This window comes from Pezoporus occidentalis, unplaced genomic scaffold (genome assembly GCF_034315485.1).
Source record: "Pezoporus occidentalis ecotype Australia unplaced genomic scaffold, CSIRO_AGI_Poc_V1 ctg148, whole genome shotgun sequence".
NCBI lineage: Eukaryota > Metazoa > Chordata > Aves > Psittaciformes > Psittacidae > Pezoporus > Pezoporus occidentalis.
In genome coordinates, this window is record NW_026913295.1 from 1,435,923 (window position 1) to 1,463,313 (window position 27,391).

Genomic DNA, 27,391 nt, shown 5'->3' on the forward strand with positions numbered 1-27,391 from the left:
AAAGGCCACCTCAGACGTTATCAGTTTGAGTTGACACACGGAGCTGTGGATGTCCACGGGCCAACTGAGGCAGGTGGGACACCACTGGCAGGAAACAGCCAGCACAGGTGTGAGGCTCCAGCAGGCTGTGGTACTTACACGAGCGCTGTAATGCACAAACAGGTCAGGTCAGTGCCCAGAACAGTTCAGGTGTTTGCTTTCCCTCACTAAGTCACAGAACTCCAGCCTGGTTTGTGTTGGAAGGGACCTTAAAGCTACTCCAGCTCCAACCCCTGCCACAGGCAGGGACACCTTCCACTGGAGCAGTTTGCTCCAAGCCCCTGTGTCCAACCTGGCCTTGGACACTGCCAGGGATGGGGCAGCCACAGCTTCTCTGGGCACCCTGTGCCAGTGCCTCAGCACCCTCACAGGGAAGAGCTTCTGCCTAAGAGCTCAGCTCAGTCTCCCCTCTGGCAGGTTAAAGCCATTCCCCTTGGCCTGTCCCTACATCCCTTGTCCCAAGCCCCTCTCCAGCTTTCCTGCAGCCCCTTCAGGCACTGGAGCTGCTCTCAGGTCTCCCCTTCAGGAGCCTTCTCTTCTCCAGGCTGCCCCAGCCCAGCTCTCTCAGCCTGGCTCCAGAGCAGAGCTGCTCCAGCCCTCGCAGCATCTCCATGGCCTCCTCTGGACTCACTCCAACAGCTCCACGTCCCTCTTGTGCTGCTGCCCCAGAGCTGGATCAGGACTGCGGGGGATGGGGGTCTCCCCAGAGCACAGCAGAGGGGAGGATCCCCTCCCTGAGGTGCTGCTCATGCTCTGGGTGTGCAGCCCGGCACATGTAGGTGTCTGAACTGCCAAGTCCTCATTACTGATTCAGACAGAACCCAGCCTCTAGCACATGTCCAGTGGTTTATTCAGAGTCTAAATAAAGGATTTGAAAAAACAGGAGGAAAAAAACTGAGAAAACCACAATAAAATGGGAACACAGCAGCATTCGCATCCTGACTTTAACCTAAATAGTAATTGAGTCCCATTTTATTGTGACATTTCCTCCTATGCTGATACAAACACCTCTGGGTGCCAATACCTGGTTACATTCCTCACAGCCCTGACAGCTTCCCATCTCACTCTAGTGGACCCAGGGCACCTTCAGGGCTTCTCCAAGCTGAGCTGCACACGGTTGGCTGCTGCCCTTGCATCACTCATAGCCTGTAGCATAAAACCCAAATTAAAACAGTTGAGAGAGAACAACTTCTGGCTAAAAGAAAAATGAGAGCGGGACTGGTGAGACCCAGGGCAGGAGCTGCAGGGGCAGATACTGTCACCACAAGGCCTCGTGCTGCTCACGGCGTGCTCGGCAGCTTCAGCCCATGGAGATCCCTCACGACCAAGCAAAGCCAGACACTGAGGCCAGCCCTGTTCCATGGCTCTCACAGCACTGCACACTCTGCGCCCCACAGAGCAAGGCCTCTCCTTGCAGAGCATCCCCAGCCCCTGCCTCTTTCAGTTTACACTTTTAAGCTTCTTGTTTGGAAGTTCCTGATGGTTCTTGACTTGTTTCCGTTTCTGGCACGGTGCCTCCTTGTTCTCCCCAGCACTCAACTTCTCCAGGATTAGAGCAGTCTCTTTCAGGAGCCGCAGCTCCCGTTTCTCCTTTCTCTCCTCCATTTCTACTATGTCATCTGCAAACAAAGCCTTCAGAGGCGGGATCAGCTTCGGGATGGTCTGGAAGTCACTGAAGCGTACCTGCAACAAAGCACAGGAGCACCTGCATGAGAGCTGAGCTTTGTTTTCCTGCCTCCAATTTAATTCCTACGAGACGTGGGTGCTGTCCACGTTTCGCTCCATCAGTGACTATTCCCACTGCTATGGCTGCATTCAATCCAACACCAGCAGTGTTGGGCTCCTCCGTGTCTTCTGCAAGAGGCATCAGCAGCACCAACAGAGAAGGGAGAATATGGTGGCCACTGTTAGAAACCCACAAGAGCTACACTCACTGCAGAGCCCGAGGGTCCAGTGGAGGACATCAGAAGTGTTATGGTCAGACTGGGCTCTAGTGATGGCACTCGAGCTTCAAACTCTCAACCATACCTCTGACAAGATCATTTACTCTTTTTCAAAAGACTTGTGCTAAAGAATTTCAGCTTTCTAAACGAAGGGGCAGTGAAAGTCAACACAGAACAAAGAGCAAAGGCAGCAGAAAGAACAACAGGTCAGTGCAGCTCTGGGCAAATTCAGTGCTCATGGCAGTTAATGGCTCATTTACATCCCGATTCCTACGCAGTTATATGAAGCCCAAAGGAACATTTAAGCACTATGTGTAGGAATCAAATCTGATTCAATTTATCAGGCAACTGCTGAAATATGGAGATTTGCAGATGTAATAAAGTAGCTTTATCTGAACTTGAACAGGACAAAAGTCAGCCTTTCCACTGGTTAAAGACCCCCTACATTCAGCTCTTAGCAAACTGAATTTCACATCAGAAGTACTGCATGATTCCAAAGTTTCCAGAGTGGAAATGGAGCAATATGAAATGTCAAAGAGCCCATTATCATAGAACAGTTTGGATTGGAGAGGACCTTAAGATCATTCAGTTCCAACACCCTGCTATGGGCAGGGACACATCACACTAAACCATGTCACCCAAGGCTCTGTCCAACCTGGCCTTCAACACTGCCAGGGACAGAGCATTCACCACTCCCTTGAGTAACCCATTCCAGTGCCTCAGCACCCTCACAGTAAAGAACTTCCTTATATCTAACCTAAACTTCCCCTGTTTAAATTTAAACCCATTCCCCCTTGTCTGACTGAATGAACTCCACAGACTTTACAGAGATTGTCCATAGCCAAGAGAACGATATCTGAACACAGATCATAAGGCAGGAAAGGTGATGATGTACTGGAAGTGTGGGATCTGGGCACAACATACATGGTGTTGAATAGGGGTGGATACTGCCCTGAGATAGTTTCAGCTTTAGAGTTTTAGTTGTTGCTCAACAGCATTTACCTGACAAAGCACTTTTCAGTCCCATGCTCTGGCAGTGAGGGGTGGCACAAGGAGCAAAGAAGGGGAGCAAAGACAGGACACTTGACCCAAACTAGCCAAAGGGGTATTCCACACCACAGAGCATCATATAAACTTTGGGGAGCTGGCCAGGAGCATATGATGCCCATCCCATCCCTGAGCAGCGCTCTCAAGAGCCCTCAGCACCCATCTCACCCCTTCCCCACACTGACATCTGTTGCTAGCAGCAAAAGGAGCTCTTTCAGAGGAGACTGACTCTTCAGAAGGAGATGGTGTATTGATACGAGTGGAGAATTCAACTCACGAACAGCCATTCCCAAAGTAACATTGAAACCTTTCCCACAGGCTGGCTCCAAGCTCCCAACTTACCCTCATATGATCGAACGCAATTCCAACTTTCTCACTGAAGTCTTCACTGAAGAGCGGGATCTTGGCGTATCTCTGGCTGAAGTGGTTGAGCATGATGAACTCTGCACCCATCTTCATCCCAGTCTGAATTGCCTGCGAGGTTGTGCTGCAAAGGAACAGGAACAGGGCACCACGTCCCTTTCACACACAGCCTGGCTGGTGCTGCTGCTCCAGGGTCAGGGCTGGCTGCTCTGCATGCAAGGGCACCTCCACACACACCACCAGGTCCTACTGACATGGGTGGAGCACGAGGTGTCCCTGCTCTCTGCAGCCACAGGCAGACACCTCTTCCTCTGGCAACCTGTGCTGGTGGCAGGTTTGACCTCCAAACATCTTCAAGTGCATGAGAGCAGCTGCAATTACCTGGATCTCTGCACTGAAGAGCTCCACAAAGTGGGGACAAGGGCTTATTCAAGTACTTGTCCCAGGGGTGCCAGCAAGTCCAGCTCCTGCACAGCAACTTACATGGAACTCTAAGAAGCTGCTCTCAGGTCTCCCCACTTTTGCTGGGGGAACACTTGGTATTGCAGCACTTGGCTCAAATTATGTAGTTGGGTGCAGGAACAAGATGACTCTTCCAGAGTAATAGTTTGTGTCGGAAGGAACCCTAAAGCTCCTCCAGCTCCAACCCCTGCCACAGGCAGGGACACCTTCCCCTAGAGCAGCTTGCTCCAAGCCCCTGTGTCCAACGTGGCCTTGAACACTGCCAGGGATGGGGCAGCCACAGCTTCTCTGGGCACCCTGTGCCAGTGCCTCAGCACCCTCACAGGGAAGAATTCCTGCCTAATAATCTTCTACCTCCTGAGTTTAGTCCTCCATATAATCAAGCAGAGGGCCTTGCCTTTGGGCTAGGCTATTTGTAGAGCTACTGCAATCTGCTACTCTCTGGGGACTTTCAGAGGAGCTGTGAAGGCTTCAAAGCTGGTGCAATGAGCAACACAGCATTTTAGTACTGAGGAGCTCTACACACACCAGAACCATGTACAGGACTTGGGCCCTCCACCACCAGCTCCAGGGACAAAACCCAGCTCAGCATCTCTGCCTTCCTCGTGAGAGACAGCAGAACATCCCCTACCTGTGTGTCTTCTCTATAGCTTCTTTCTCCATGCCATCTTCCAGCGTTGCTTCATGGATCAGCAGGGTAGCATTTTTACCTGGGTACAAAAAGCATATATTCAATGTTCAGGTGAATACAGACTGGTGCAACTGCCTGCATGAATTCTCATTTCCCCTTCTTAGAACCCTGGTGTGTTGCAGGCACAGCACCGAGGGTCTAGGGGTGCCCACTAGTTTAGGGGATACCAACAGTTCCAGACCTTTCTCCAAGACCTTCTTCAAGCAGAGGGTGTTTGTCACCTACCCATTTGTACTAAGGCCATGCAGGGCATTGTGTCCCCAGAGTAAACTACTTTCCAGCCAGATTTGTGGATCATTGCACATGCAAAAGCATTTTTACAGTGCTGGACTTCACAAGTCTGAAACTGAACAAGGACACAAGTGTTAAAGCTCAGGTCCCCCCTGGCCCCTCGCAACTGTCCCTGCCAGCTCAGGAGCTTACCTCAGCCAAGTCGTAGCTTTCCAACAGAGAGCTGACAAACTCTTTAGCTTTAGGCTTGATGTTCTCACAGCCTTTCACAAGAGACTGGGATGGAATCATCCTGTAATGGAGGGGAGAGAACTAAGGACAGGTACAAAGGAAAACGTCTAAGCAGATGATTTCTCCTCAGTTCACAGCCTTACAAACAAGATGCCTTTGTGCAGGCTCGCACTACCCAGTGGCCCAGAAACTCATCCAACCACTTCCCCCCCACTGCCCAGTACTCTGTTCCAGGAATCTTTGTTCACTTGCCCAACTCTCTGAAGGGGAAGCAGCATTTAAGCCTCTATGAAGTAGCACAACTGTAACAAACTGTCTCCCTCTCCTTTGCAAACTGCACATCCTAATTCTACACAATAGAAGGAGTCAGTCACCTTCAGTAAAGGGGTTGGGGAATGGATGACAGCAGTTTGCCTTGAGTAAGGACCCAGCAAGGCCATTCCTCCACATACCACACAGAACACTCACTTGATGTCTCCAAGAATCAGTTCACAGTGGTTGTGGTACTCGTGTAACCATGGCATGATCTGTTCAGGTGCTACCAGAAACAGGGGGCTGAAAGTCTGACCAAGGGCTGCCTGGAAAAGCAAAAGCAGGGGAAAAAACCAAACTCAATACCAGATATACACCAAATCGGAGATGAAATACCAAGGGAAAGGATGGTGCTTTTTCACTGCTCTGAAGTTCCCTCCCCTCGCCCTAAGGCGAGGTGTGGGGCAGTGAAACAGCAGCACTACTTACAAAAGCTTTCCGCCTCTCCATCAGGATGTGCAGCAGCCCCTGCAAAGGGAGTGAACAAGACACAAAGCTGCAGAGATGTCTGGGGTGGAAGCAACAGCGCTACCCCAGCTCGCTGCAGCGCCTGGAAGGTCTGTAGTCAGGAATAGATGACAGCTCCTTTCCAGTAACTGCAAACTGCTGAGCTGTGGGAACAGTGGCACTGCTCCTACCCCAGGCCACTGGCCAGCAGCCCCTCAGCCCTTGCCAGTGCTGCTGTGCTTTCCAGGCACAAGGCAGCAGACCAGCAAAGGCCCTGCTCAGGCCCAACCTACAACAGCAACTCGCTCTCCTTTGAGCAGTGACTGCAGAGCACTGAAGCAAGCTGGGCTGGACACTGCTAAACTACTGCAGCTCCAGATGGTCCCAGCAAATCTGCAGGGACCCCTAACTGAAAGGGAGAGGGGATGAGAAACAGAGAGGTTCAATAGTGCCTTAGGAATGCAGAGGAGATGAATACAGGCATCCCTGCCAGCAGGGCAGCCTGTAGTCATCAGTTACTCCCAAACCCCAAGGAGCAAAGCAGGCCTGGACAGGAGCCCATCTCCTTCCAACCACCCCCCACCTACCGAATGGTGGTCAGTGTGCATGTGAGACACAAACACAGCTGCTATGTTACACAGCACCCGGTCAACTTGCTCTCCGTAGTGGCGACAGAGCTGTCCAAAGGTTCCTTCTCCACAGTCCAAGAGCAGGGAGTGGGTAGAGCTGACAAGACAAGTGACAATGACAGTGGGCACTGCATGAGCTCTGCCCAGGGCCCGCTCAGGGAGGGGATCTGTTGGGTTGGATGCTGGAGAGGGACTCTTCATCAGGGACTGTAATGACAGGACAAGGGGTGATGGGTTCAAATTGAAACAGGGGAAGTTCAGGTTAGGTATAAGGCAGAAGTTCTTCCCTGTGAGGGTGATGAGGCCCTGGCACAGGGTGCCCAGAAGTGGTAAATGTCCCATCCCTGATAGTGTTCAAGGCCAGGCTAGACAGAGCCTTGGGTGACATGGTCTAGTGTGAGGCATCCCTGCCCATGGCAGAGGGCTGGAACTGGACAATCTTAAGGTTCTTTCCAACTCAAACCATTCTGTGATCCTATGATTCTAAGGCACAGAGCTCTCAGTGCTCTACACCTCTAAATGCAACTCCAGCTCTACTAGCCATGGGTTTAGAAAGACTGTTCTGCCTGCACAGCTCATTGTGCTCTGGTATTAATGCTGAACACACCCTCGGAGCAGACGGTAAAATGAGATTTATGTTTGGCTTCACAAACATTGAATGCTTGGCTTTACAGGTGGCTCTCAGGTCTTCCCCTACAGAGACACAGGGGCCTGACACTGAAGTCCTACAGGCTCCACAAGAGGGGCACTCTCCCTGTGTCATCAAAACAGCCCTCTGAGACACTGAGCCTGCCCAAGCAGCACGCGTGGCACTGGGATTTACCTGGTATTTACCAGCGTGGAACTGACATTTCGGATCTTCATTGGAATTGCAGATCCTGTTCCCAAGAACACAATTTCAGGATAAGCACCCGTATTTCCTGGAGAAAACAGAACGATTTTCAGGCAATTTTATCCACATCCTGCCCAGTCTGACACCACTGAGTTCAAGAGCCTGGTAACTCCATGGTCTTCATGTCCAGTGTGTTTTTTGCTTCCCTCAGCCTCTAGCTTTCCTACAGCACTAAGGTGTACGAGGGAAGACAGAATGAGCATCACCAAGAGCACACATCACAGTCCACAAGTGCATATCCAGAGGTGGGCAGACAAGGCCTCTGCTCAATGACAGAGCTGGCAGCTCAACAGTGACCTGATTCCTCCTGTTCTGCACTGCTCTGACTCTGGCCCAGAATCAGGATGCAGGCAGTGAGTGGTGCTCTGCCATACCATGGGAGCATCACTGCTGACAGGACAACTGGGATTTGGAGGAGAGTGCCTCCCAGAGAGCTGGATCTAGAGCCAGGACACGAAGACTCACACTGTGGCTGTTACGACAGCACCCAACATGAGCAGGGCTCTGCTCAGCTTGGAGCAAGAATCCATGGCTGCTTTGTCTCTGCCCCCAGCAGTGCTCAGTCCCCAAACCCAGCAGCTTCAGAAAAACAGAAGCACAAGATGGCCTAAACCCAACTGAAGCAAGACAACTCCATTTGCACTAAGCCTGGCCTCTGTACAGCTCCAGGAGGACTTAAAAGCATCTTTCAGGTCTCAGGAAAACTGTATGTTCACAGCTTTGTCTGGGTTCTAAGGCAGTGGGTCACCAAGACACCGATCCAAGACAAGTTGCTGACTCTTACCTGGAACAGCAGCCAGGCTCTCTCTGCACTCCTTCACTCGGGCCTGGAAGTCAGGGAGGTCCAAAGCTTCACTAACAAACGCGTCGTGATCGCAGACAGTCACAGCATCTCTGCAAGAACAGACCAGGAGCAGGATGGGGCAGGGTTGGAACTGAAAAGACAGCATTTGTCCAAGCACAGTGTGCCAAAACAGCCTTACAACAGAGTCACAGAACCCCAGACTGGCTTGTGTTGGAAGGGACCTTAAAGCTCATCCAGTTCCAACCCCTGCCACGAGCAGGGACCCCTTCCACTGGAGCAGCTTGCTCCAAGCCCCCGTGTCCAACCTGGCCTTGGACACTGCCAGGGATGGGGCAGCCACAGCTTCTCTGGGCACCCTGGGCCAGCGCCTCAGCACCCTCGCAGGGAACAACTTTTTCCTTAGATCTAACCTGAACTTCCCCTGTTTCAGTTTGAACCCATCACCCCTTGTCCTATCACTCCAGTCCCTGATAAAGAGTCCCTTTTCCAGCATCCTTATAGCCCCCTTCACACGCTGGGCGCTGCTCTGAGGTCTCCACGCAGCTTCTCTTCTCCAGGCTGAACAGCCCCAATGCTCTCACCCTGTCTCCATACAGTAGGTGCTCCAGCCCCTGATCATTCTTGTGGCCTCCTCTGGACTTGCTTCAACAGCTCCAAGTCCTTCTGATGTTGAGGACCCCAGCACTGCTCACAGTGCTGCAAGCGGGGTCTCCCCAGAGAGCAGCAGATGGACAGGATCCCCTCCCTGAGCTGCTGTTCACGCTCTGGGGGTGCAGCCCAGCACATGGTGGTGCTCTGGGCTCAAGCGCACACTGAACCCAGCTCACGTTCAGTATGTTCTCACTCAATACTCCCAAGTCCTTCTCTGTTCAACCTGTGTCTGTGCCTGGGATTGCCCCAACCCAGGGGCAGGACCTTGCACTTGGCCTGGCTGAACTTCATGTGGTTCGCGCTGTCCCACCTCTCAAGTGTCCCTCTGGTTCCCACCCCTTCCCTCCCATGTGGTGACTGCACCTGTGTTCTATTCTGCCCAACAGAGCCAGAAGCTCGAGCCATGGTAGCTGCTATCCCCATGTGGTCCCTGCCCTTAAGCTCCTCACTGAGCAGCTTCACCTACTTGCCCACAAAACAAGCACCAGGGAAGTCTGCAAGTGTTCAAGCACAGCTCTGGCACCCTCTGAAGACCCAGAAAGCCCAGCAGGACTTTTACCAGGCTCCCCAGAGAGTCTCTCCCTGCCACCGTCTGCTCTGCCACAGCCACACTTGTGTGCACAGCGCACAAGGTTAAAGCAAAGGGCAGAGCAGTGCAGGAGGCTACAAGAGCGACAGAAACAGCACTCCAGACCACGTCCTACACCTTGTCTGAGACTTCCTGGGACAGGCACACAACTGACAGCTTAGCAGCTACCCCAGCACAGCCACCAGGAGGAATGTGCAAAGGACACCAGCCCCCCGCCCCATCCACCCTCAGCACAGACTCACCCAGAACACCCCAAAACCAGCAACCAAAGATTCCCACCGACCTCTGCCACTCCTGCTGGGGTCTGAAGTGGTATTTCAAGAGGCATTCTCCTCGTACAATGGGCACGCTACACACAGCCTCTTCTTCCTGCAGGGAGAAGAGTGACATTAAACATGTTCTTTGCTCAGGAGCATGAAAAGCAAGCATTCAGGGCTTGGCCTACCTTGCTCTGGTAGGTGCTGAGCAGAGGGAAGATCTCAGGGTGGATGAGGTTGAGCTGAGTTTGGATCTTGTAGCTGCGTGGGTTGTGCACGGCAGAGGAGTTCCCATTGAGCACCAAGTGCTGAGTTCCGGGTCCAAATCTGCAAGAGGACAACAAAGGGCACAATGGCTTCAGTCCGACATTAGAGTTGGCATATGTGTGCATCCGAGCCAGCAGAGCCCTGCTGCCAGCCAACAGCTCTTTCTGTTCTGGGACGATGCTCTTATCAACATGATAAGAACATGCTGCTGCCCATCAGTGACACTCCAGGAATGAGAAGATCACCCACCTCTGCAGCCACTGCTGGTAGCGGCTGTCTCGAAGCACTGCCTCTGGAGTCATGTGAATAACCAAGGCCACCTGATGCTCAGGATTTCCCTCCTGGTACCTGGGGCACGTTCAAATACAGAGAGAGCACCTGAGCTTCAGCCTCCATCACCTCGGCCTCCCCTCTCCCGTGTGAGTGCTGTCAGAGATGCCCCCTGCAGCAGGCAGAGCACAGGAAGCTCAAGGCTCCACAAGGCCTAAGCCTGCCTTTGCTGCCACCTGCGCTCTGTCCCCAGGGCAGTTCCTCTCCTCCAACAGCAAGACCTGCAGAGCCTTTCAGGAGCCTGCCATGCTTCTGCACAAGCCCTGCAGAGATGCTACACACAGCCCAGGCTTCTACTGCACAGGGAAGCAGCAGTCTCTGCACTGCTGCCTTCCAGTGCACATGACCTTCTTTGAAGGCTCCTAAGGGAAGAGCAGCCTGTGACCATGACAGAACCCCACAGGTCCTGCACAGCCCTGCCTTTCCTAAAAGGCTCAACACACCACCAGGCCTTTCCTGGGTCTCTACCTCCTGAATAGTGCCAAGGAGCACAGACATCAGCCCCAAGAACCACCAGAATAAGAGCTTCTCTTTTGCATAGATGTGCCCCCCACACGACCCCTTACCTTCGGAAGGTCTCGTTGTCACACACAGCATCCACAAAGCCCTCGTGGGGACACTCCAGCACGATGAACACTGGGCCAGGGTCACCAGGGGCACACAGTTCTTCAGGAAAGAGCTGCAGGCAGATACACACAGACCACACCACCATCAGGCTACACACACACCTTCCTGCATCACTGTGACTCCAGAGAGGTGGTGGATGCCCCATCCCTGGAGACATTCCAGGCCATGCTGACTGTGGTTCTGGGCAACCTGATCTAGAAGATGTCCCTGCTCATTGCACAGGGTTGGACTGGATGAACTTTGAAGGTCCCTTCCAACTCAAACCATTCCATGGTTCTTTAGGGAGCTGTTACATCAGCTCCAGCAGCAACTCCCAATGCTCAGCAAACCAACCAATGCAGTTCTTGTTCCTTCTGCTCTTGCTACACAAGTCTACATTTTGCTGTGTGACAACAAATCCCAACTGTGGTCTTGGAGCAAATCCCAACATAACACAGAGGAAGGGAATTTCAGCCGTTGCCAGGTACCCACAGCAGCTTCAGACGGGAGCAAAAGCATGATTAAGAAAATACTTTGTGGAATTCTTATGACACAAACATACATCAGTCACATCTCCCAGGTTAGGATCTTCACTTACAGATCACCTGTGACATGGCCAGAGCTGGCTCTGCCTCTCACTTCACACTAGTGTTCGAGACATGAAGACCCTGCATACAGGAGCCACTGGACTTCTTTTGGTGTAAGAGGAGCAACCAGAGCAAGGAGGGAGTGACAGCTACACCAGCATCCAACCCATGCAGGGATTAACTCTACTAATGCACTCCTAGACCTGCATCAGCTTTGGGCAGGGGAGGTAAGAAGCTCTGACAACCAGCAGCCACACAGCCATAAGCACAAGTGAATTCATTTCAGAGCACACCTCCCTCATCACACCCTGCCACAGCCCCACTCATGCTCCCCACAGGAGCCACATTCAGGCAGAACAGGGAGCAGTCACTCACCAGTAGCCACTCAAAGCTCCAAACCAGCAAAACCCACACCAAGGAGGGGTGAGAGGGAACAGGCAGACATCACTGGTGGGACACTGGCACAGGGTGCTCAGAGCTGTGGCTGCCCCATCCCTGGCAGTGTTCAAGGCCAGGTTGGACAGGGCCTGGAGCAAGCTGCTCTAGTGGAAGGTGTCCCTGCCCGTGGCAAGGGCTGGAGCTGGAGGAGCTTTAAGGTCCCTCAAAAATGGGTGTAAAAACCCACCCCATGTCCCAGTAATTACTGGTAGGCAAAATCTACACAAAAAGATTATTCCCCCGGGAGCCTGGTGAAGGAGGGAGGATGGCAAAGCCAAGGCACAAAACACAGCCACATCTTACCTCTCTGCCTTCAAAAGTGATGCTCTCCCCATTCTTGAGAGCTGTGATTATGGGAAAAATGGCTGGAGTTCCCCTGAAACAAAGGCCATGGAAACATTCAGCTTGCCAGCAATGTGCCTGGGGTTGCCCAATCACCCAGATGGGATTCTGTACTCACACTGGCAGGCCCATCTCCTGTGCTTTAGCTGCCAGGAATTTTCCCTTCCTGGGGTGAATCTGAAAGGAAGAAGCAAAGCAGAATTACCAGCCAAATAAGAGGGATGGGAAACAAGATCCATGGATTTCCACTGATCTCATTTTCCCCAGAAGAGACTTCTTTGTCTCCAAGATGCTGTAGCTGCTTCTTGCACATTTCTTTAGCCAAGGGAGCAGTACAGATTTCCCCACTGTAAGCATGAAGCAAGAATGGAACCTGTCCACTCATAGTTGGCTGCTCTATAAAGAACACTGCTCAAATATGCCTCCAGCTTTCACACATTCTTCTTCATGCTCCAGCCACTCTGAAGAGCAGCATCACAAAACAGCTTCAATGCCCTGCTGGAAAATGTCATCTCCAGTTAGATCTGTTTAGCAAGATGTCCTAATGACATTAGGAATCATTTCTTAACAGAAAGGGTGGAAAACCCTGGCCCAAGCTTCCCAGAGAGGTGGTTAACGCTCCAAGCCTGTCAGCATTTAAGAAGGGTTTGGACAATGCCCTTAATAACATGCTTGCACAGCCTTGAAGTGATCAGGTAGTTGGACAAGGTCACTGTTGAAGATCCCTTCCAACTGAAATACTCTCTTCTATTCTACACCGATTTTGATACCTTTATGCCCAAGCTTACTTTACAAAGGAAAGCCATGACCAGGTCAGGGTGCCTGCCTGCACACTTCTGTTCAGCACCTGTAAAAGAGAGCAAAAGACCACTCACAATCATCACTACCATTCTTCCTTAAAACCAAAATGCGTCCATGTTTGCTAAAGCACCAACAGGAGCAACATCTTCCAGCCCAGCAGCAGAATGCTGAATGAGCCTAAAGGCAGAAAGCCCATGGCTTCAGCTGGGAGAAACCAAACTAAAGCCCAAGACTGACAAGTAACTAATCCAAACATCCCCTTGTAATTACATGACACAGGCTGAAGCACCCACTCCAGCCAGTGGCAAACTACTACAGGGGCTATCCCCACCCCAAGCTGGAATCGTGTCCAATCTCTATGCCTTATTAGTTCCGTGTCAACTTCCAAAGTGACAGAACACATCCTGCTCCTTCAGCTGAGCTTCTCTATGGACCTTACTTCCAGACAGCAAGCAGCTTGGAGGACAAATACATCTCCTTTACTGGGCATCCTTTCATTAAAGTTAAAAAGGGAATACCATTTCTTTTTCACCTCTTTCCTTTGGGCTTTCTTCTTCCTTGCCTTTCTCCAAGCTTTGCTGTGCAGCTCTTGGGGATCCAGGACCTGCATCTCCTTTAGGGCTATTTCCACCTTGGGTTGATGCTCCAGGACTCTGAGGCAACATACTTTCAGCAGCTTGTGGCTTTCCTGTCCCAAATCCAATAAAACCAGAGAAAAATCACTCAATCCAAAGGGACAGATATGGAAGAGGGAATGCTTCTTGATAGTTATGTATAAACTGCACCAGAACACAAGGCTCCTCCCCCCCAGTCTGACTTGTGCTTGCATAATCCAGTCACATTTCAGGAGCCATCCACCATCCAACTCCTTCAGTCTGTCAGAATGGCTCAACTCTGTCAAGTCTGTGCCTGCACTATGGGAATCACAGCTCCCAGCAGTAAGAGACCACAGAAAGCTGAACACAGCGACAGTTCAAGGTCGTTCTACACACCCACACCTAAAGGAACAATCCAAAGCCCCGACTCAGCAGGTCCTGTCTCTTTGAAGGAGATTCTCCTCCTGAGAAACACATGCAGCTTAATAGACATTTTACTCAGGCTTGCAACCAGAAGCCACCCTGAGTGGGGTTAGTGAACAAGCGCTTCTCCTGCGTGACTACAGCCTCACATGCTCACCTGCAAGAGGTATCTGGTGGACTGTCATCGTCTCATCCTTATACTCAGGCTCTGTGTGCAGCTGCACGGCTGGAAAGAGATCAGGAACTGGCATTAACAGGCTCAGAAGGAGATTTCAATCAGGAAAAACTCTTGTAACTTTCTTAAACAAAGCCTGATGAATATCCCCCTCCTTCCCTTCTCTGCCCAACTGTAGAGATTGAGTAATTATGCCTTAAAAGCCCAATATCCACAAGAAGCAGTCCACGACCCCATGGGAAGGTAGTTCACTGCCAGACTCTGCAAGCAAATTGCCTTCACAGTGGTTTAAAACAATGCTGTCTAATAGTCCAACAGACTGGCCATGGCCTACCAGAAACAGAGCTGGAAACTATCTATGGATCTGAAGCGGGTATCAGAGCAAAACAAAGGCTTAAAACTGAGTGGATCTAAACCAGAGGTTCTATCCTGCAGGTGTGACTTTTTGATGCAACCTCGGCTACAGCTGAAACAAAACCATTCCAAGCTCATATTCACTAAACATCACTCCCCACATACCTAAATCCATTCTTTTTAGGGGCCCAGGGAATTGCCGAATCGCTTTCAAATAGTTTTGCTGGAAAAGAGAGAGCATATCAGTTCCTTTCAGTGAAGTCAAAGGCTTTGCACCATGTCAGGCAAAACCTGGGCAGCACACAGCCAGCCAGAAAGCACTGGGCAGGTTCCCACCTCCCATGGGCATTGCTCCTCTAGAAAGAGGAAAGAAACCCAAGAACCACTCTCCCCATCCTTTCCAGCAATGTAGTCAGGCAGCAGAAACTAAGGAAATGCAATAGTGCTGAGGACTGGGAATGAAAAGCCTAGTCATGGCATTAGTCTGGCAAGGAGCACATTAAGCAGGAGATCAGAGACCAAGTTTCTATTAAAAGAACATTGAGAGGAAGCAGATGGGAGAACAAAGGCTGCCCTTGGAGGAAACATGAGTTACTAGAACCTCAGCTGACAAGACAGGCTCAAGGAGCATCAGTCTGATGCTGTCCTGTATGTAACTGAAGAGATCTGCTTCTCAAAGCCAGCCCTTTGGCAGAACCTTCAGGCTGGCACTTGCTCAGACCAGCACTTTCCACTTGTATGATGATTCACTCCTGTTCTACCAGCTCTCTCAATTCCAAGGTCAGCTTTAACACTAGAAGGGTTCCCTTCTGCAAGCTTCCCCACTTACCAGCTTTGGTGGCCCTAGGAAAACACATCTTTGAAGCCCCATAGCCTTTAATGTGAGAATCATACCTAAAAGAAAGGGAGAAACAGCTTTATCACAGCCCTGTAAGCGCTGGTGGATAGTGAAGAAAGATCCCTAAAGGAGTGCTGGTTCTCTCCAGGAAGGCTGGAATTGAACTGGGATCCAAACTCAATTTCACCTCAGCTTTGTGGCAGTTTCAACAAGCCACTTATCAGCAGATAAGATTCCCAAATCCTGACAGTCACAATTTAGAGGCAGTTACCTGCATGGATTGTCAAGGTGCTCCTTCCTGGGAGATTTCCAGTTTTAATGAATCCCAAACTGCTTTGGGGTGGAAGAACCTTAAAGCTCATCGTGCAATGGGCAGGGACACCTTCCACTAGACTAGGCTGTCCAGAAGCATATCCAGCCTGGCCTTGACTGTCTCCAGCGATGGTGCATCCATCACCTCTCTGGGCAATCTGTGCCAGTGTTTTACCACCCTCAGTGTAAAGAATTTCTTCCTCACATCCAGCCTGAATCTTCCTCGTTTCATCCTACCACAACAGGCCCTGCCATCCTTCTTACAGGCCCCTGTTAAGAACTGAAAGGCTGCAATAAGGTCTCCTCAGAGTCTTCTCCAGGCTGAACCAGCCCAGCTCTCCCAGCATTTCCTCACAGGAGAGATGCTCCATCCATCTGACCCTTTCTGTGGCCCTTTTCTGGACCCTCTCCAACACATCCACGTCCTTCCTGTGCTGAGGACTCAGGAGCTGGACACAGCACTGCAGGTGGGAGCTTACCAGAGCAGAGCAGAGGGACAAGAAGGGACCTTCTTTAATTTCACCCTGCACTGAGAACAGGAGGGGGGCAGAAGGCCCAGGAGGTGCCTGTAACTCAGGAGCAGCCCCTGCCGGCAGTGCCAGGCTGGTAACGTCTCTGCTCTGGCAGATCGGCTGATGAGAAACAACATGAGCCGGCTTCAGTGTGTGCTTGCAGCCCAGAAACCAACCATATCCTGGGCTGCATCAACAGGAGCGTGAGCAGCAGGTCGAAGGAGGTGATCCTGCCCCTCTGCTCTCGTGAGATCCCGCTTGCAGCATCGTGTGCAGTGCTGGTGTCCTCAATACAGGAAGGACATGGAACTGTTGGAGCAAGTCCAGAGGAGGCCACGAGGATGATCGGGGCTGGAGCACCTCCTGTATGGAGACAGGCTGAGAACATTAGCGCTGTTCAGCCTGGAGAAGAGAACCTGCGTGGAGACCTCAGAGCAGCTTCCAGTGTCTGAAGGGGGCTATAAGGAAGATGTCCCTGCCCCTGGCAGGGGTTGGAACTGGAGGAGCTTTAAGGTCCCTTCCAAACCAAACCGTTCCATGACTCGGCCCGGTGAGGCCGGGGCCGCGCCTCCCCCTTCCCCCTGGCCGCACCGCCGCAGGCACACCCCGCCGTGACCGCGCTTCCCCTCCGCACCCCGGGCAGCTCCCAGCGCCACGGCCGGCTCCAGCCCGCCCCGCTCACCTGGCAGCCCCCCGACGTTGGCCCAGGCCACCCGGCTCAGGAAGATGCTGTCCAGGTGCGAGATCTTCAGCCTGGGGGGGGGAACACGGGGCGGGAGCGGTGAGCAGGGCCCGCCGCGGCCCCCGGGCTCCCCCCGCCTGCCCGCACTTACTTGTGCTCCTGCATGGCCCGCTGCGTGCCCTCGCCGCAGTTGAAGAGGTACCTGAAGGGGAAGGGGAAGGGAGGGGGGGTTCAGGGCGGGCCTGGGCGGGGGCTCCCTGCTCCGGCGGCCCCGCACTCACCGGTTGAACTCGGAGAACACGTAAACGGCGGCTCCGGCATCGCGGCTCCCGGCCGCCACCACCTGCACGTAGACGGTGTTAGGCCCGGCCAGGCCCGTGCCCGCGCTCCGCCGCCGCTCGCGGGCCCACACGTGGCGCGGCACGTCCCGGGGCCTCCGCGCGGGCCGCGCCGCCGAGGAGGCCGCGGCGCCGGTGTCCGCCATGGCCCTGCCCGCCCCGCGCCGCGCGGGGCCGAGCGCCCGCCACAGCGCCCACATCCGCGCAGCGCCTCCGCGGCGGCCCCGCCCCCGCCATGTGACCGGGGACAGCCAATGAGAAGCGAGAAACCCGGTTCTGCTCCACGCCCGTCCGCCGGCCCAGGCCCGTGTGGCCGCCGGCAGGGTCCAGGTCCCGGGGGGGTGTTGGGGCTCGGTAGCCTCGCGGCCCTGGAGGGGCCGAGCCCCGCTCCCCGCGCTGTCAGGACAAGGGGGACACCTTTAGGCTCCTCCGGTCCAGCTGCGCCCAAGGCCACCCCTAACCCATGGCACTGAGGCCTCGTCCCCACGCTGTGTGAACACTTGCAGGGACGGTGACTGCAGCCCTGCCCTGGGCAGCCTGTTCCAATGCCTGAGCACCCTCTGGGGCAGGAATTGTTCCTCAGCTCCATCTAAACCTGCCCTGGGGCAGCTGGAGGCCGTTTCCTCTTGTGTCACTCAGCTCGTGGTCAGGACCAGGCTGGATAAACCCCGTGGCTCCCAAGGTCCCTCAGAACCCACGCCACTATTTCCCCGTTGCTCACAAGCTGTGCCTCCACAGGAGCCTTGCTCAGGTGCTGTTCACAACCACCGAGCACTCAGGCCGCAGCTGTGCTTATCCTTGAGTTCTCTACACCCCCTCCGAGCCCTCTGAGGCTTCGTGTTTGCTGCTCTACACTGTGCTGTAACCGGAGTACCCCAACATAAACAATCCCGATCATCAATATCCCTTCCTTGCTTCCAAAGGCGAGCCTTATCTTCCTCAGGGCTTTGCTTTCAAAACAGTCTCCCTTTATTCTTAATGCCAATGCTCTTCCCTTTCTTTTCCAGTGATCCAAGCAAGCGCTTTGAGTGGGGACCTGTCCAAACCTCATCTTGCCGTGGCTGTTGTACATCTGTGCTCAGTCTTCCTGCAGATCTATAGCTCACCAATTCCCCTTCTTCTGACTCCCATCTCTTCACACCAATTAACTTGGTGGTTTTCCCTGCTTTTCCCACTTCTGGATGAAATAAAAGGCTTGTTGCTTTGAAAGGCAAGCTCTGTTCATGCATGTTTTCCACATTAGAGCCCTGCAGCCTAAAGCTCACTCCCAGCACTTGGCCCTGCTCCCTGCAGCCACATAGGAAGGGAAACATCACTTTAGATCCTATACTGCTTCCCAATAGAAGTTGAAGGTTCCTAGAGGTGGATTCTCTCTCTGGGCATCCCTGCCCCACTGCTGCATCGCTTCCTCCCCATGAGGATGATTTTATGCTCAGGTGAATCATTAGGAAACATGAAAAGAGCTTTGTTTTTTTTTTGTTTTCTTTTTTTTTGGAGGGGGGAGCGTTAATGCATTTGTTTCCACACCTTTGGGAGCACAAAAGCTTCTTCAGGGCTCTGACTCAAGTGGCCCGTGCTGTTCCAGCTGTAGTGTTTTGGTGCAGCTCACACGCTGGAAGGGATTCCAAAGACTGGTTCATTCAGGACAAAAAGTCTTTTGTTTTACAGTTTTGGTCCTTCTTTTAGGTGAGAGGTCACACCCCAATGGATTTGCTGTCAGAAGTAGGGGCACCCCCATAGTGACATAGGGACCTGTTGAAGAGCGTCCAGAGCAGGCAGGGGAGCTGCTGCGAGGGCTGGAGCAGCTCTGCTCTGGAGCCAGGCTGAGAGAGCTGGGCTGGGGCAGCCTGGAGAAGAGAAGGCTCCTGAAGGGGAGACCTGAGAGCAGCTCCAGTGCCTGAAGGGGCTGCAGGAAACCTGGAGAGGGGCTTGGGACAAGGGATGTAGGGACAGGCCAAGGGGAATGGCTTTAACCTGCCAGAGGGGAGAGTGAGATGAGCTCTTAGGCAGAAGCTCCTCCCTGTGAGGGTGCTGAGGCGCTGGCACAGGGTGCCCAGAGAAGCTGTGGCTGCCCCATCCCTGGCAGTGTTCAAGGCCAGGTTGGACACAGGGGCTTGGAGCAAGCTGCTCTAGTGGAAGGTGTCCCTGCCCGTGGCAGGGGTTGGAGCTGGAGGAGCTTTAAGGTCCCTTCTGTGACTCTCTGTGTGTGCGGGGTCTCGGGGCCGCCCCACAGCAGAGGAGCCGGGGGCCGGGTCCTGCAGTACCCAGGTCCGGCTGTAGATGGCGCCGCGCTCCCGCCGGCACCGCCGCTGCCCTCCGCCGCGGAGGGAAGGTGCCGTCGGGGCCTCGGGGGGTGACGAGGAATCCCCTGCGCGTCCCCTCCGCACATCCCGTGCTGCCCCTGCCCCTCCTGCTGCCCCCTCCCCACCGCCCTGCTCCCCCTGCCCTGCCCCATGTCCCGAGCCAGCTCCTCTGCCCCACGGGTGCCCCGTCCCCTCCGGGCGCAGCCTCCTGCAGTGTGTGACCATTTCAGCCCAGAGCAGAGGCCCCGGCCATGGGCTCCTGCTGCACTGGGCACACGTGGGAGCCGGGACCAGCTCCGCTCCCACCCTCACCGCTGGGCCAGCCCCCCTCCAGCCGCAGCGTGGAGAGCCCGGGACCTGCCCTGGGGCCTGAAGCTGGTGCCTGGTGTGGGCAACCGCTGAGCAGTTAAACTGAGCTATGGAGCATCCATGGAGCGCATCCCCCTTTTCGTCCCTGGGGGAGTGACTCCCAAGGAGGAGCAGTGACCTTCCTCCTACCTGAGTCTGCCTCGCCCCAGCCCCTGCTCCCCATCCTTGCATCGCTTGTGTGCTGCGGGAGCGGATCCAGCAGGAGCAAATGCCCTGGATCTCTTGCGATAACCACCCCATCATCCCCATCCCCTCCTCCCGGTCACACCAGTCTTTACACTGGGCTCTCCCTGCCACGTGCTGGGGTGCAGAGCAACGCAACTCCAGCAGGCCCATCCTGGCCACCAGTGGCGCAGAACCAGCCCCCTTTGCTGCCAGAAGGGCTCTGTGGTCCTGAGCCTGTGTGCGGAGCAGGATGTGGGGTCCCACCTCTGCCCAGAGCCCTCCCTGTGTACGGAGCTGTTTTCCCTTGCTCCCTGTCATCCCATGGGAAGCAGACAGATGTCAGCAGGCGGGTGAGGGCTCACCCCTCAGCACAGAGCTCGTTTGACTCCATCCCCTTCCTCCTTTATTTATGGACCTTCATCCCAGCATGTCTTTGCCCTGATGGACGGCGTTTGCACATGTCCTCCATATCCAGAACATGGGGCTTTGCAGCCACTTCTCTCTTGACTGTAATTTTTAGCTCAGACACAACCAGAACTCCCACCCTGTCTGGGCGTCTCAGTGCACAAAACAAGACTAAACTATTTTGGGATGTTTTTCCCTTTTCCTCATACTTGGGTGCTTTCCCATGTGGCTAAGCCTTGAGAGCCTTGGGGAGGGTGAACCTGTTTCACACTCCCCCAAGAGCTGCTCCTGGACCTCTCCAGACGCTTTAACCCTCCTCTGGCCATGGGCACCCCCAAGTGAGGCACCTTCGTGCTCCACTTGGGTTTGGGGGCTAGGAACGAATCCAGTGTCATGGGAAGAATCGATGGGAGCAACCCTCCCAGGCTCCATCCACACCACCCTTCCGTCACTTCCTCCCCACGGTGCCCACTGCTGTGTGCTGCTGCCCCACAGCATGGTGGGGTATGGGTCCAGGGCATGGGGAAAAGAGCCTGAAAACCACCCCTTTGCCTCCATCATTCCCGTTCCAGTCCTTGTTGCATGGCAGAGGCCGGCACGGAGCCGGAGGGATGTGCAAAACTTCCCCCCTCCTGCCTCTGTCACAGCCAAGGGTCTCTCCATTGAAGTTTACTTCAAGGTCTTCATAACATTTCCAAACTGGAAAAATCTGTGCAGAGGGATGCTTTGTTTAAAGGAAGAGGGACCATAAAGATAAAGCCCGGCCCGGCCACAGCTCCCTCCCGCTGCAGGGACACAGCCCCGGCTGCAGGAAGAGCTTGTTTTCCTAAGGAGAAGTTGAAAGATTAAAAGGGGAGGGGGGGAGAAATCAGCCATTTGGAATCCTGTCCTGACGCTGCAAATACCCTCCTTAATAGATCTGTCTCGGTTTGTTACCTCATTTTAATTCATCATTAAACAAAGACAGCTGCCAAATTTCGCCTCTGGCTCCCAGCCTACAACTGACTCGGAGCCCTTGAAAAATAGACTATTTATGGTGCCTGGGCTTAAAGCTTCAATGTCTTGTATAAACTCTCCCCTTCCCCAGAGCAGTGTGGGGAGCTGCACCCGCAGTGCCCAGCCCTGAGCCCCGGGCTGAGCCGGGAATGCGGGTCCCTCCGGCTGCCGCACAGCAGCGGCTGCACCCATCCCAGCAGCATGCCCCATGGACACGTGCTGTCCATGCATGGGCAGGTGCCCCGTTCCCAGTGCCTTTGGGCAGAGTATCCCAATGCATGGGAGCATCCCTGCTTCCTCTGGGGCTGGCCAGGCCTCTGAGGGAGTCACAGTCATGGAATGGTTTGGGTGGAAGGGACCTTAAAGCTCCTCCAGCTCCAACCCCTGCCACGGGCAGGGACACCTTCCACTAGAGCAGCTTGCTCCAAGCCCCTGTGTCCAACCTGGCCTTGAGCACTGCCAGGGATGGGGCAGCCACAGCTTCTCTGGGCACCCTGTGCCAGCGCCTCAGCACCCTCACAGGGAAGAGCTTCTGCCTTATCTCCAACCTGAACTTGCTCTGTTTTATAAGCACCTGCAGAGGAGCCCAGGGCTGCTGCTCTGGAGCTGAGCTGCACTGTACCATGCTTAAAGCGCCCCAGTGGTGCTCTGACCCCACACACTACCAGCAGTGTCCTGGTTTTGGGCACGCCCCTGCAGCAGCACCAGCAGCCCCTGAGCTTTGTCAGTGGGATCACACCACATCCCTTTGTGGGGTCTTCACCACTGTGAGCTCCTGGCTGCTGGGCTGGGAGTGGGAAGGAGGTGATCAAACAATGGGGGTGCATGAGCCCCATGGCCACCACATCATCCTGTGCCAGTGTGTCCACACGGATGTGATGCTGAGATCTGCACTGCTGACCTGCCCCTCCTGGCTGCAGGATGAGCTGCTCCAGCCGCAGCTGTGAACGCGCAGCTCATCTGTCACAGTGCTCGTGGTGACACCAAACGCGTGTCACACGTGAGGGCTGACGGCCCCATCCCACCCACCCGGCTCCAGCCTCCGCAGCTAACATAAACTGTGGGATACACAGCCGGGATGGTGCTGGGAGGCTGCAGCTGGATGGGAACCAGCAAGGCACGTGCTTTGCCAACAGAGCAGATAGTGTCCCCAGAACCTGCTGGACATGGGGAGCTGCCAGATCCAACCTCAGCATCTGGGTTCACCCCAGCAACCCCCTGGGACACCCCTGGTTTCTCCACCCCAAGCTAAGCCTGCGCTCCCCTGAGTGTGCTCTGCTCCCATGGGATTGCCAATGGAAACCCAAGCTGTCCACGGGCAGCACGGCCACACCACCTCCCTGCCACCCACTGATGGCCCAGTGCCATCAACCTGCTCCATGCCCTGGGCTGTGAGGTCCAGAGGATGGAGCTGAGCCCCTCTGCTGCAGAGTGCTGCAGAGGATAAAATGGGATAAAATCATAGAGACAGAGAATGGTCCGCGTTGGAAAGGACCTTGAAGCTCCTCCAGCTCCAACCCCTGCCACGGGCAGGGACACCTTCCACTAGAGCAGCTTGCTCCAAGCCCCTGTGTCCAACCTGGCCTTGAACACTGCCAGGGATGGGGTAGCCACAGCTTCTCTGGGCACCCTGTGCCAGCGCCTCAGCGCCCTCACAGGGAAGAACTTCTGCCTTATATTTAATCTAAATCTCCCGTTTCAGTTTGAACCCATCACCCTGTGTCCTATCGCTCCAGTCCCTGATGAAGAGTCCCTCTCCAGCATCCTTGTAGCTCGCTTCAGACACTGGGAGCTGCTCTGAGGTCTCCACACAGCTTCTCTTCTCCAGGCTGAACAGCCCCAATGTTCTCAGCCTGTCTCCATACAGGAGGTGCTCCAGCCCCTGCTCATCCTCGTGGCCTCCTCTGGACTTGCTCCAACAGCTCCATGTTCTTATGCTGGGGACACCAGCACTGCACACAGTGCTCCAGAACCTCCCCAGGGGAAGAAGCACATCCTCTGGCCATGGTGTTCTCCAGCTGCTGCCACATGGCACCCAGGTCTCCCTTGAAATGGAACCATCACCCTCCAAACCGATCCCTCCCTCTCCTCCTGTCACCCTGGCCTGGCTGGCAGCGCTGGACCCGCTGAGGCTGCACAGTGGTCCTGCCCCCCCTGAGCTCTTGTGGCCAAACCATCCTGAGACCTTCAGCAACCCAAGTCCGCTGTCAGTGGTGGCAGCGCTGTTAGTTCTGAACCCTAATGATGACACTTCAACAGCAGCAGAGGTACTTTATAGCCCATCAGTAGAGCAAAGGTCTGCTCTCCACCGCAGACATGAGGCTGCTTCCCTCTGTGCCGTTCTCCTAAAAACCTGCTCCCAAAGGACCCTTTTTGGGGTAGCTCTGCCCTGCCCTGCCCAGCCACCCTTGAACAGACCCCTCCTGTGCAGTGTCCGGATGCGATGTGACAGTAACTTGCACAGGGACCATCGTGCCCGCTTTCGTCCGTGGCTCGGGTCTGCCCTGGCTCGGTATCTTCTTTGCCGAGGGCTCTGTTCACAAGCTCCGCGTACACGGACGTGGTGTGAGCCGAGGATTTGTGCTGGGGAAGGGCCGGGGGGACCCCCGCATCCATGTGGCTGCTTGGCCAGCGGCTCCTGCGCAGACCAGAGCCGTGTCTGTCCGTGTGAGCAGCAGGTTCAGCCCCGGCTGAGTTTACAGCCAGAGGGATATAAATAAACGGAAGGAAAAGGACTTTCGCTGCGCAGGGAGCGGTGTCCTGCGGAGCCCTGGGGCTGGATGGGTCCCAGGAGGGGTTTTCTTCAAGGGAGCTACCTGCTGCTGTCAAAAAAAGGTAGAATCGCGGAGTCACAGCAGGGTTCGTGTTGAAGGGACCTTAAAGCTGTGGGGCAGCCACAGCTTCTCTGGGCACCCTGTGCCAGCGCCTCAGCACCCTCACAGGGAAGAGCTTCTGCCTAAGAGCTCAGCTCAGTCTCCCCTCTGGCAGGTTAAAGCCATTCCCCTGCTGTGGAATCCCACAGTGGTTGGTTTTGGTTTGTTTGGAAGGGTGGAAGTTTGGGGGGGAGGAACCTGCCACCAGCAGCATTCCCAGCACATGGCACAGCAGTGGCACCCATGGAGCAGGGCGGGTGGATGTCATTCTGCTCTTCGTCCCTCAGGAGAAAGGACCAGGGACAGAATGTATAGAGCAGAGGCAGAAGAGGTGCAGGGAGCAAAGGCAGCAGCCTTTGGGGCTCGGTGTTAATGGAAAAAGAGGCAGAGACTGAGCAGAGGTGCTGCTCGCAGGCTGCTCCCTGCTTGGAAAACGCCTTTGTACACCAGTGATGATTGCACCCAGGAGGACCCTGTCTCCATCCAGGTTCCTTTTCCATCAGTGAGAGCCTGCAAACCTCCAGGCTTCAGCAAGACACTGACATCCAAAGGGAAAGCGTTGACTTGAGGGATGGTGAAGTATTAGAGGCTGCACTGGTGCAGCTCAGCCCAGCTCAGCTGAGCAGGACAGCCCAGGCTAGCCTAAGCCCCGCAAAAAGGGGGGCTTAGGTGGGAAAGTGACATTCTGGGGGCTTTGATGCGTAGGTGAAGGGCACTTAGGAGCTCTTCGTTCTTCACTCCCAAGGATCAAACCTGGAGAAATGAAGCCCTTTGGGAGCTGCTGATGCAGCAATAAAGGTAGTAGTGCTCAGAGCACCGGGTGTTGGACCTCGGTGCTGTGCCCAGCCCAGGCACTGTGACTTGGTCCTTGAGCTGTGGCAAGCCCCAGGCAGGTCCCGGTTCGCAGGTCCCAGCTCAGAGCCGTTTCTCCCCGCACCGGGATCAGTGGGATGCTCCCAGGGCCGGGAAGTGGGGCAGGAGCCTGTCAGGGCTGGGATCCCCACAGCAGCTTTTCCATCTGCCCCACTGCTCGTGCCGGGGTGCCCGAGGGGTGCAGAGGTTTGGGGGGGCCGCGGTTCGTGCGGGAGGTGGCAGCAGCCGGTGCAGCCCGGACCCGTGCCCAGCCCCGCGCCACGCTGCGGGACACGGAGCTCTTGCCCCACCGGAGCCCCTCCAGCGCCAACCCAAACGTCCGCTGGCAGCGGTGGCAGCGTGGCCAGCATCGCTTGGAAGGCAGTTGGGAAAGGGAAGGGCGGGCTGCACCGCTGCCTGGTGCGCGCTGTTAATTCTGAGCCCTAATGATGATTGAACCCACTTCAACACCACCACAGGTACTTTGCATCCCTATAGCAGAGCTGCGGTCTGCTCCCTCCCTCTGTGCCCTACAAACCTCCCGCTCCTAAAGGACGCTCCGAGCGGGAGCAATGGGGGGGGGGGGGGGGGGGGGGGGGGGTGGGGGGGTGGAAGCTCCGCCTCTTCCTTAACCCTTGCGGGGCCGGAGCGGATCCCGCCGCCCGGGGCTGCGGCTGGGGATGCCCGAGACGCTGCGTAACGGAGCTGGGATCGGTGGGGAGTGACCCCCCCCCCACCGGACACAAGCAGAGACACGATCGCTTCGCACCCGCGGGGCTGCGCCCCCCAAATTCCCCCGTTCACCTGAGCCGGAGCCGGGCAAGGTGCGAGCCCGGAGAGCCCCCGGCACCCCCCGGCACCCCCGGCACCCCCGGCACCCGGCTCCCTCCGCTGCCCCACGGGCTGCAAGAAGTTAATTTGCCTTTGGAAGAGCAGCGCTCGGAGCTTGTCTAATTCCACCGCAGCAGCTCCTTGCGCTCTATTTTAAACCAGTTCTCCCCGTGCTTTAAGTTTATACAACCCCCCCCACACCCAGTCCCTGCTCCCTGCTAAAAGCAGCCCTAACGCGCGGAGAAAGCGAGGAGGCACAAAAGCAGCATCTCTCCTCCGGGACACTGTAGCCCAGCCGAAAAGTTCCCAGGTAATTCGCTTTTCCTTCTTGATGCCTTTCTGCTCTTCAGCTGCTTTCTCACACGCGTTCGGTGCCGCTGACACACGGCACCTATGAGGGAGGCTGAGGTTGGGCATTGCCAGTGCTCCTGGGTCACTGGCGGGGCCTTGGTGGCCACTGGCTCCGTGCTGGGCTCTGTGCAGCCCATCCTGGAGCGTGGCGCATGTTGGGGACCAGCACAAGGTGCCGTTAGGAGCTGGCCCTGATGGAGAGGCCGGTGGGAGGGTGCTTTGTGTGGCATGGATGGTGGTGAAGGACCAGGCACGGTTCCCAAAGGCTGCTCTGATGGTGAGCGTGACCCCACCACCCCATCAGTGCGGAGAGGAGGTGGCTCCTGGCTCTTATCCCTCTTGCTCCTTTGCCAGGAGGGGCTGTGGAGGGTAGCTCTGGTCGCACCAGATGCTCAACCCTTTGGAGCAACTTCTCCCTGTCTCACCCATGCAACCCACAGAAACTGCTCAGGAACAGCTCCTGGTCGCTCCCGCTCAGAGATTCGGGGCATTTATGGACTTTTTGTTTCCTTTAAACAAATGCACTGAAAAATGGTGCCAGCCACCAAGCCCTAATGTCATCTGTTGAGCACTGCAGTGCCCGGGGAGCACTGACAGCCTCGTGAAGGGCTTTCTGGTGTCTCAGGGTTAATGCTTTCGAAAGCGCCGCCTTGGTCTCATTCCCAGCACAGTTGGGCTGTGTGGAGCGGGAAGTGCTGTCGGGATAGGGCTGTGCCTGTTATTCCTGCTCCTCCTCACAGGCTGCCTGATCCTGTGCTGCCCGTGGAGAACCTTGTTCCTCATCAGAGCAGCCCTCAGTGTGTGTACTTGTGTTCTGAGGAGAGGGATGAGGGTTTGGTGCTGTGCATCACAACCGCTGCTTGCTGAGGTCCAGCTGGTTGACTTTTTCCTGCTGCCTCTTAGTGCCACAAACATCATTTCAGCTCTGGGTGGCAAAAAGCACCCCAAAAAGCAGAGAAATTAATGTTTTATTTCAGATTCCATGACCCGATCCCTCCTATAGATGTCATTTGTGAGGTGGCCCGAGGGACAGCAGAGTCAGTGACCCCCAGCTCC

General features: G+C 55.0%; 3 protein-coding genes across 6 annotated transcripts in view; 2 read left to right on the forward strand and 1 right to left on the reverse strand.

Moving 5' to 3' along the window:
* SHISA6 (shisa family member 6) overlaps nt 1–27,391 on the forward strand; it is a 542,762-nt gene that overhangs the window by 421,873 nt on the left and 93,498 nt on the right. The gene's annotated exons all lie outside the window — the stretch shown is intronic.
* On the reverse strand, nt 966–17,397 carry ELAC2 (elaC ribonuclease Z 2). Its single transcript, XM_062610580.1, has 24 exons — nt 17,134–17,397; nt 17,004–17,054; nt 16,853–16,923; nt 15,338–15,402; nt 14,674–14,731; nt 14,137–14,205; nt 13,493–13,648; nt 12,948–13,006; nt 12,278–12,336; nt 12,121–12,193; nt 10,753–10,865; nt 10,106–10,204; nt 9,778–9,916; nt 9,616–9,701; nt 8,072–8,181; nt 7,219–7,315; nt 6,354–6,492; nt 5,749–5,787; nt 5,476–5,585; nt 4,969–5,068; nt 4,771–4,891; nt 4,486–4,564; nt 3,372–3,516; nt 966–1,722 (listed from the first exon to the last, which is right to left on the reverse strand). The coding sequence occupies exons 1-24, from the start codon at nt 17,388–17,390 to the stop codon at nt 1,480–1,482; spliced, it is 2,538 nt and encodes an 845-aa protein (XP_062466564.1). The 5' UTR covers nt 17,391–17,397; the 3' UTR covers nt 966–1,479.
* The window catches only part of MYOCD (myocardin), a 224,762-nt gene continuing 223,210 nt past the window's right edge, over nt 25,840–27,391 (forward strand). For 2 of the 4 annotated variants that reach the window (XM_062610568.1, XM_062610570.1), the window contains exon 1: nt 25,841–26,294. The gene's annotated coding sequence lies outside the window, so the exon portion shown is untranslated. Of the gene's footprint in view, nt 26,295–27,391 lie in introns of all 4 variants that reach the window. The other 2 variants (XM_062610563.1, XM_062610567.1) reach the window with 2 other exon arrangements.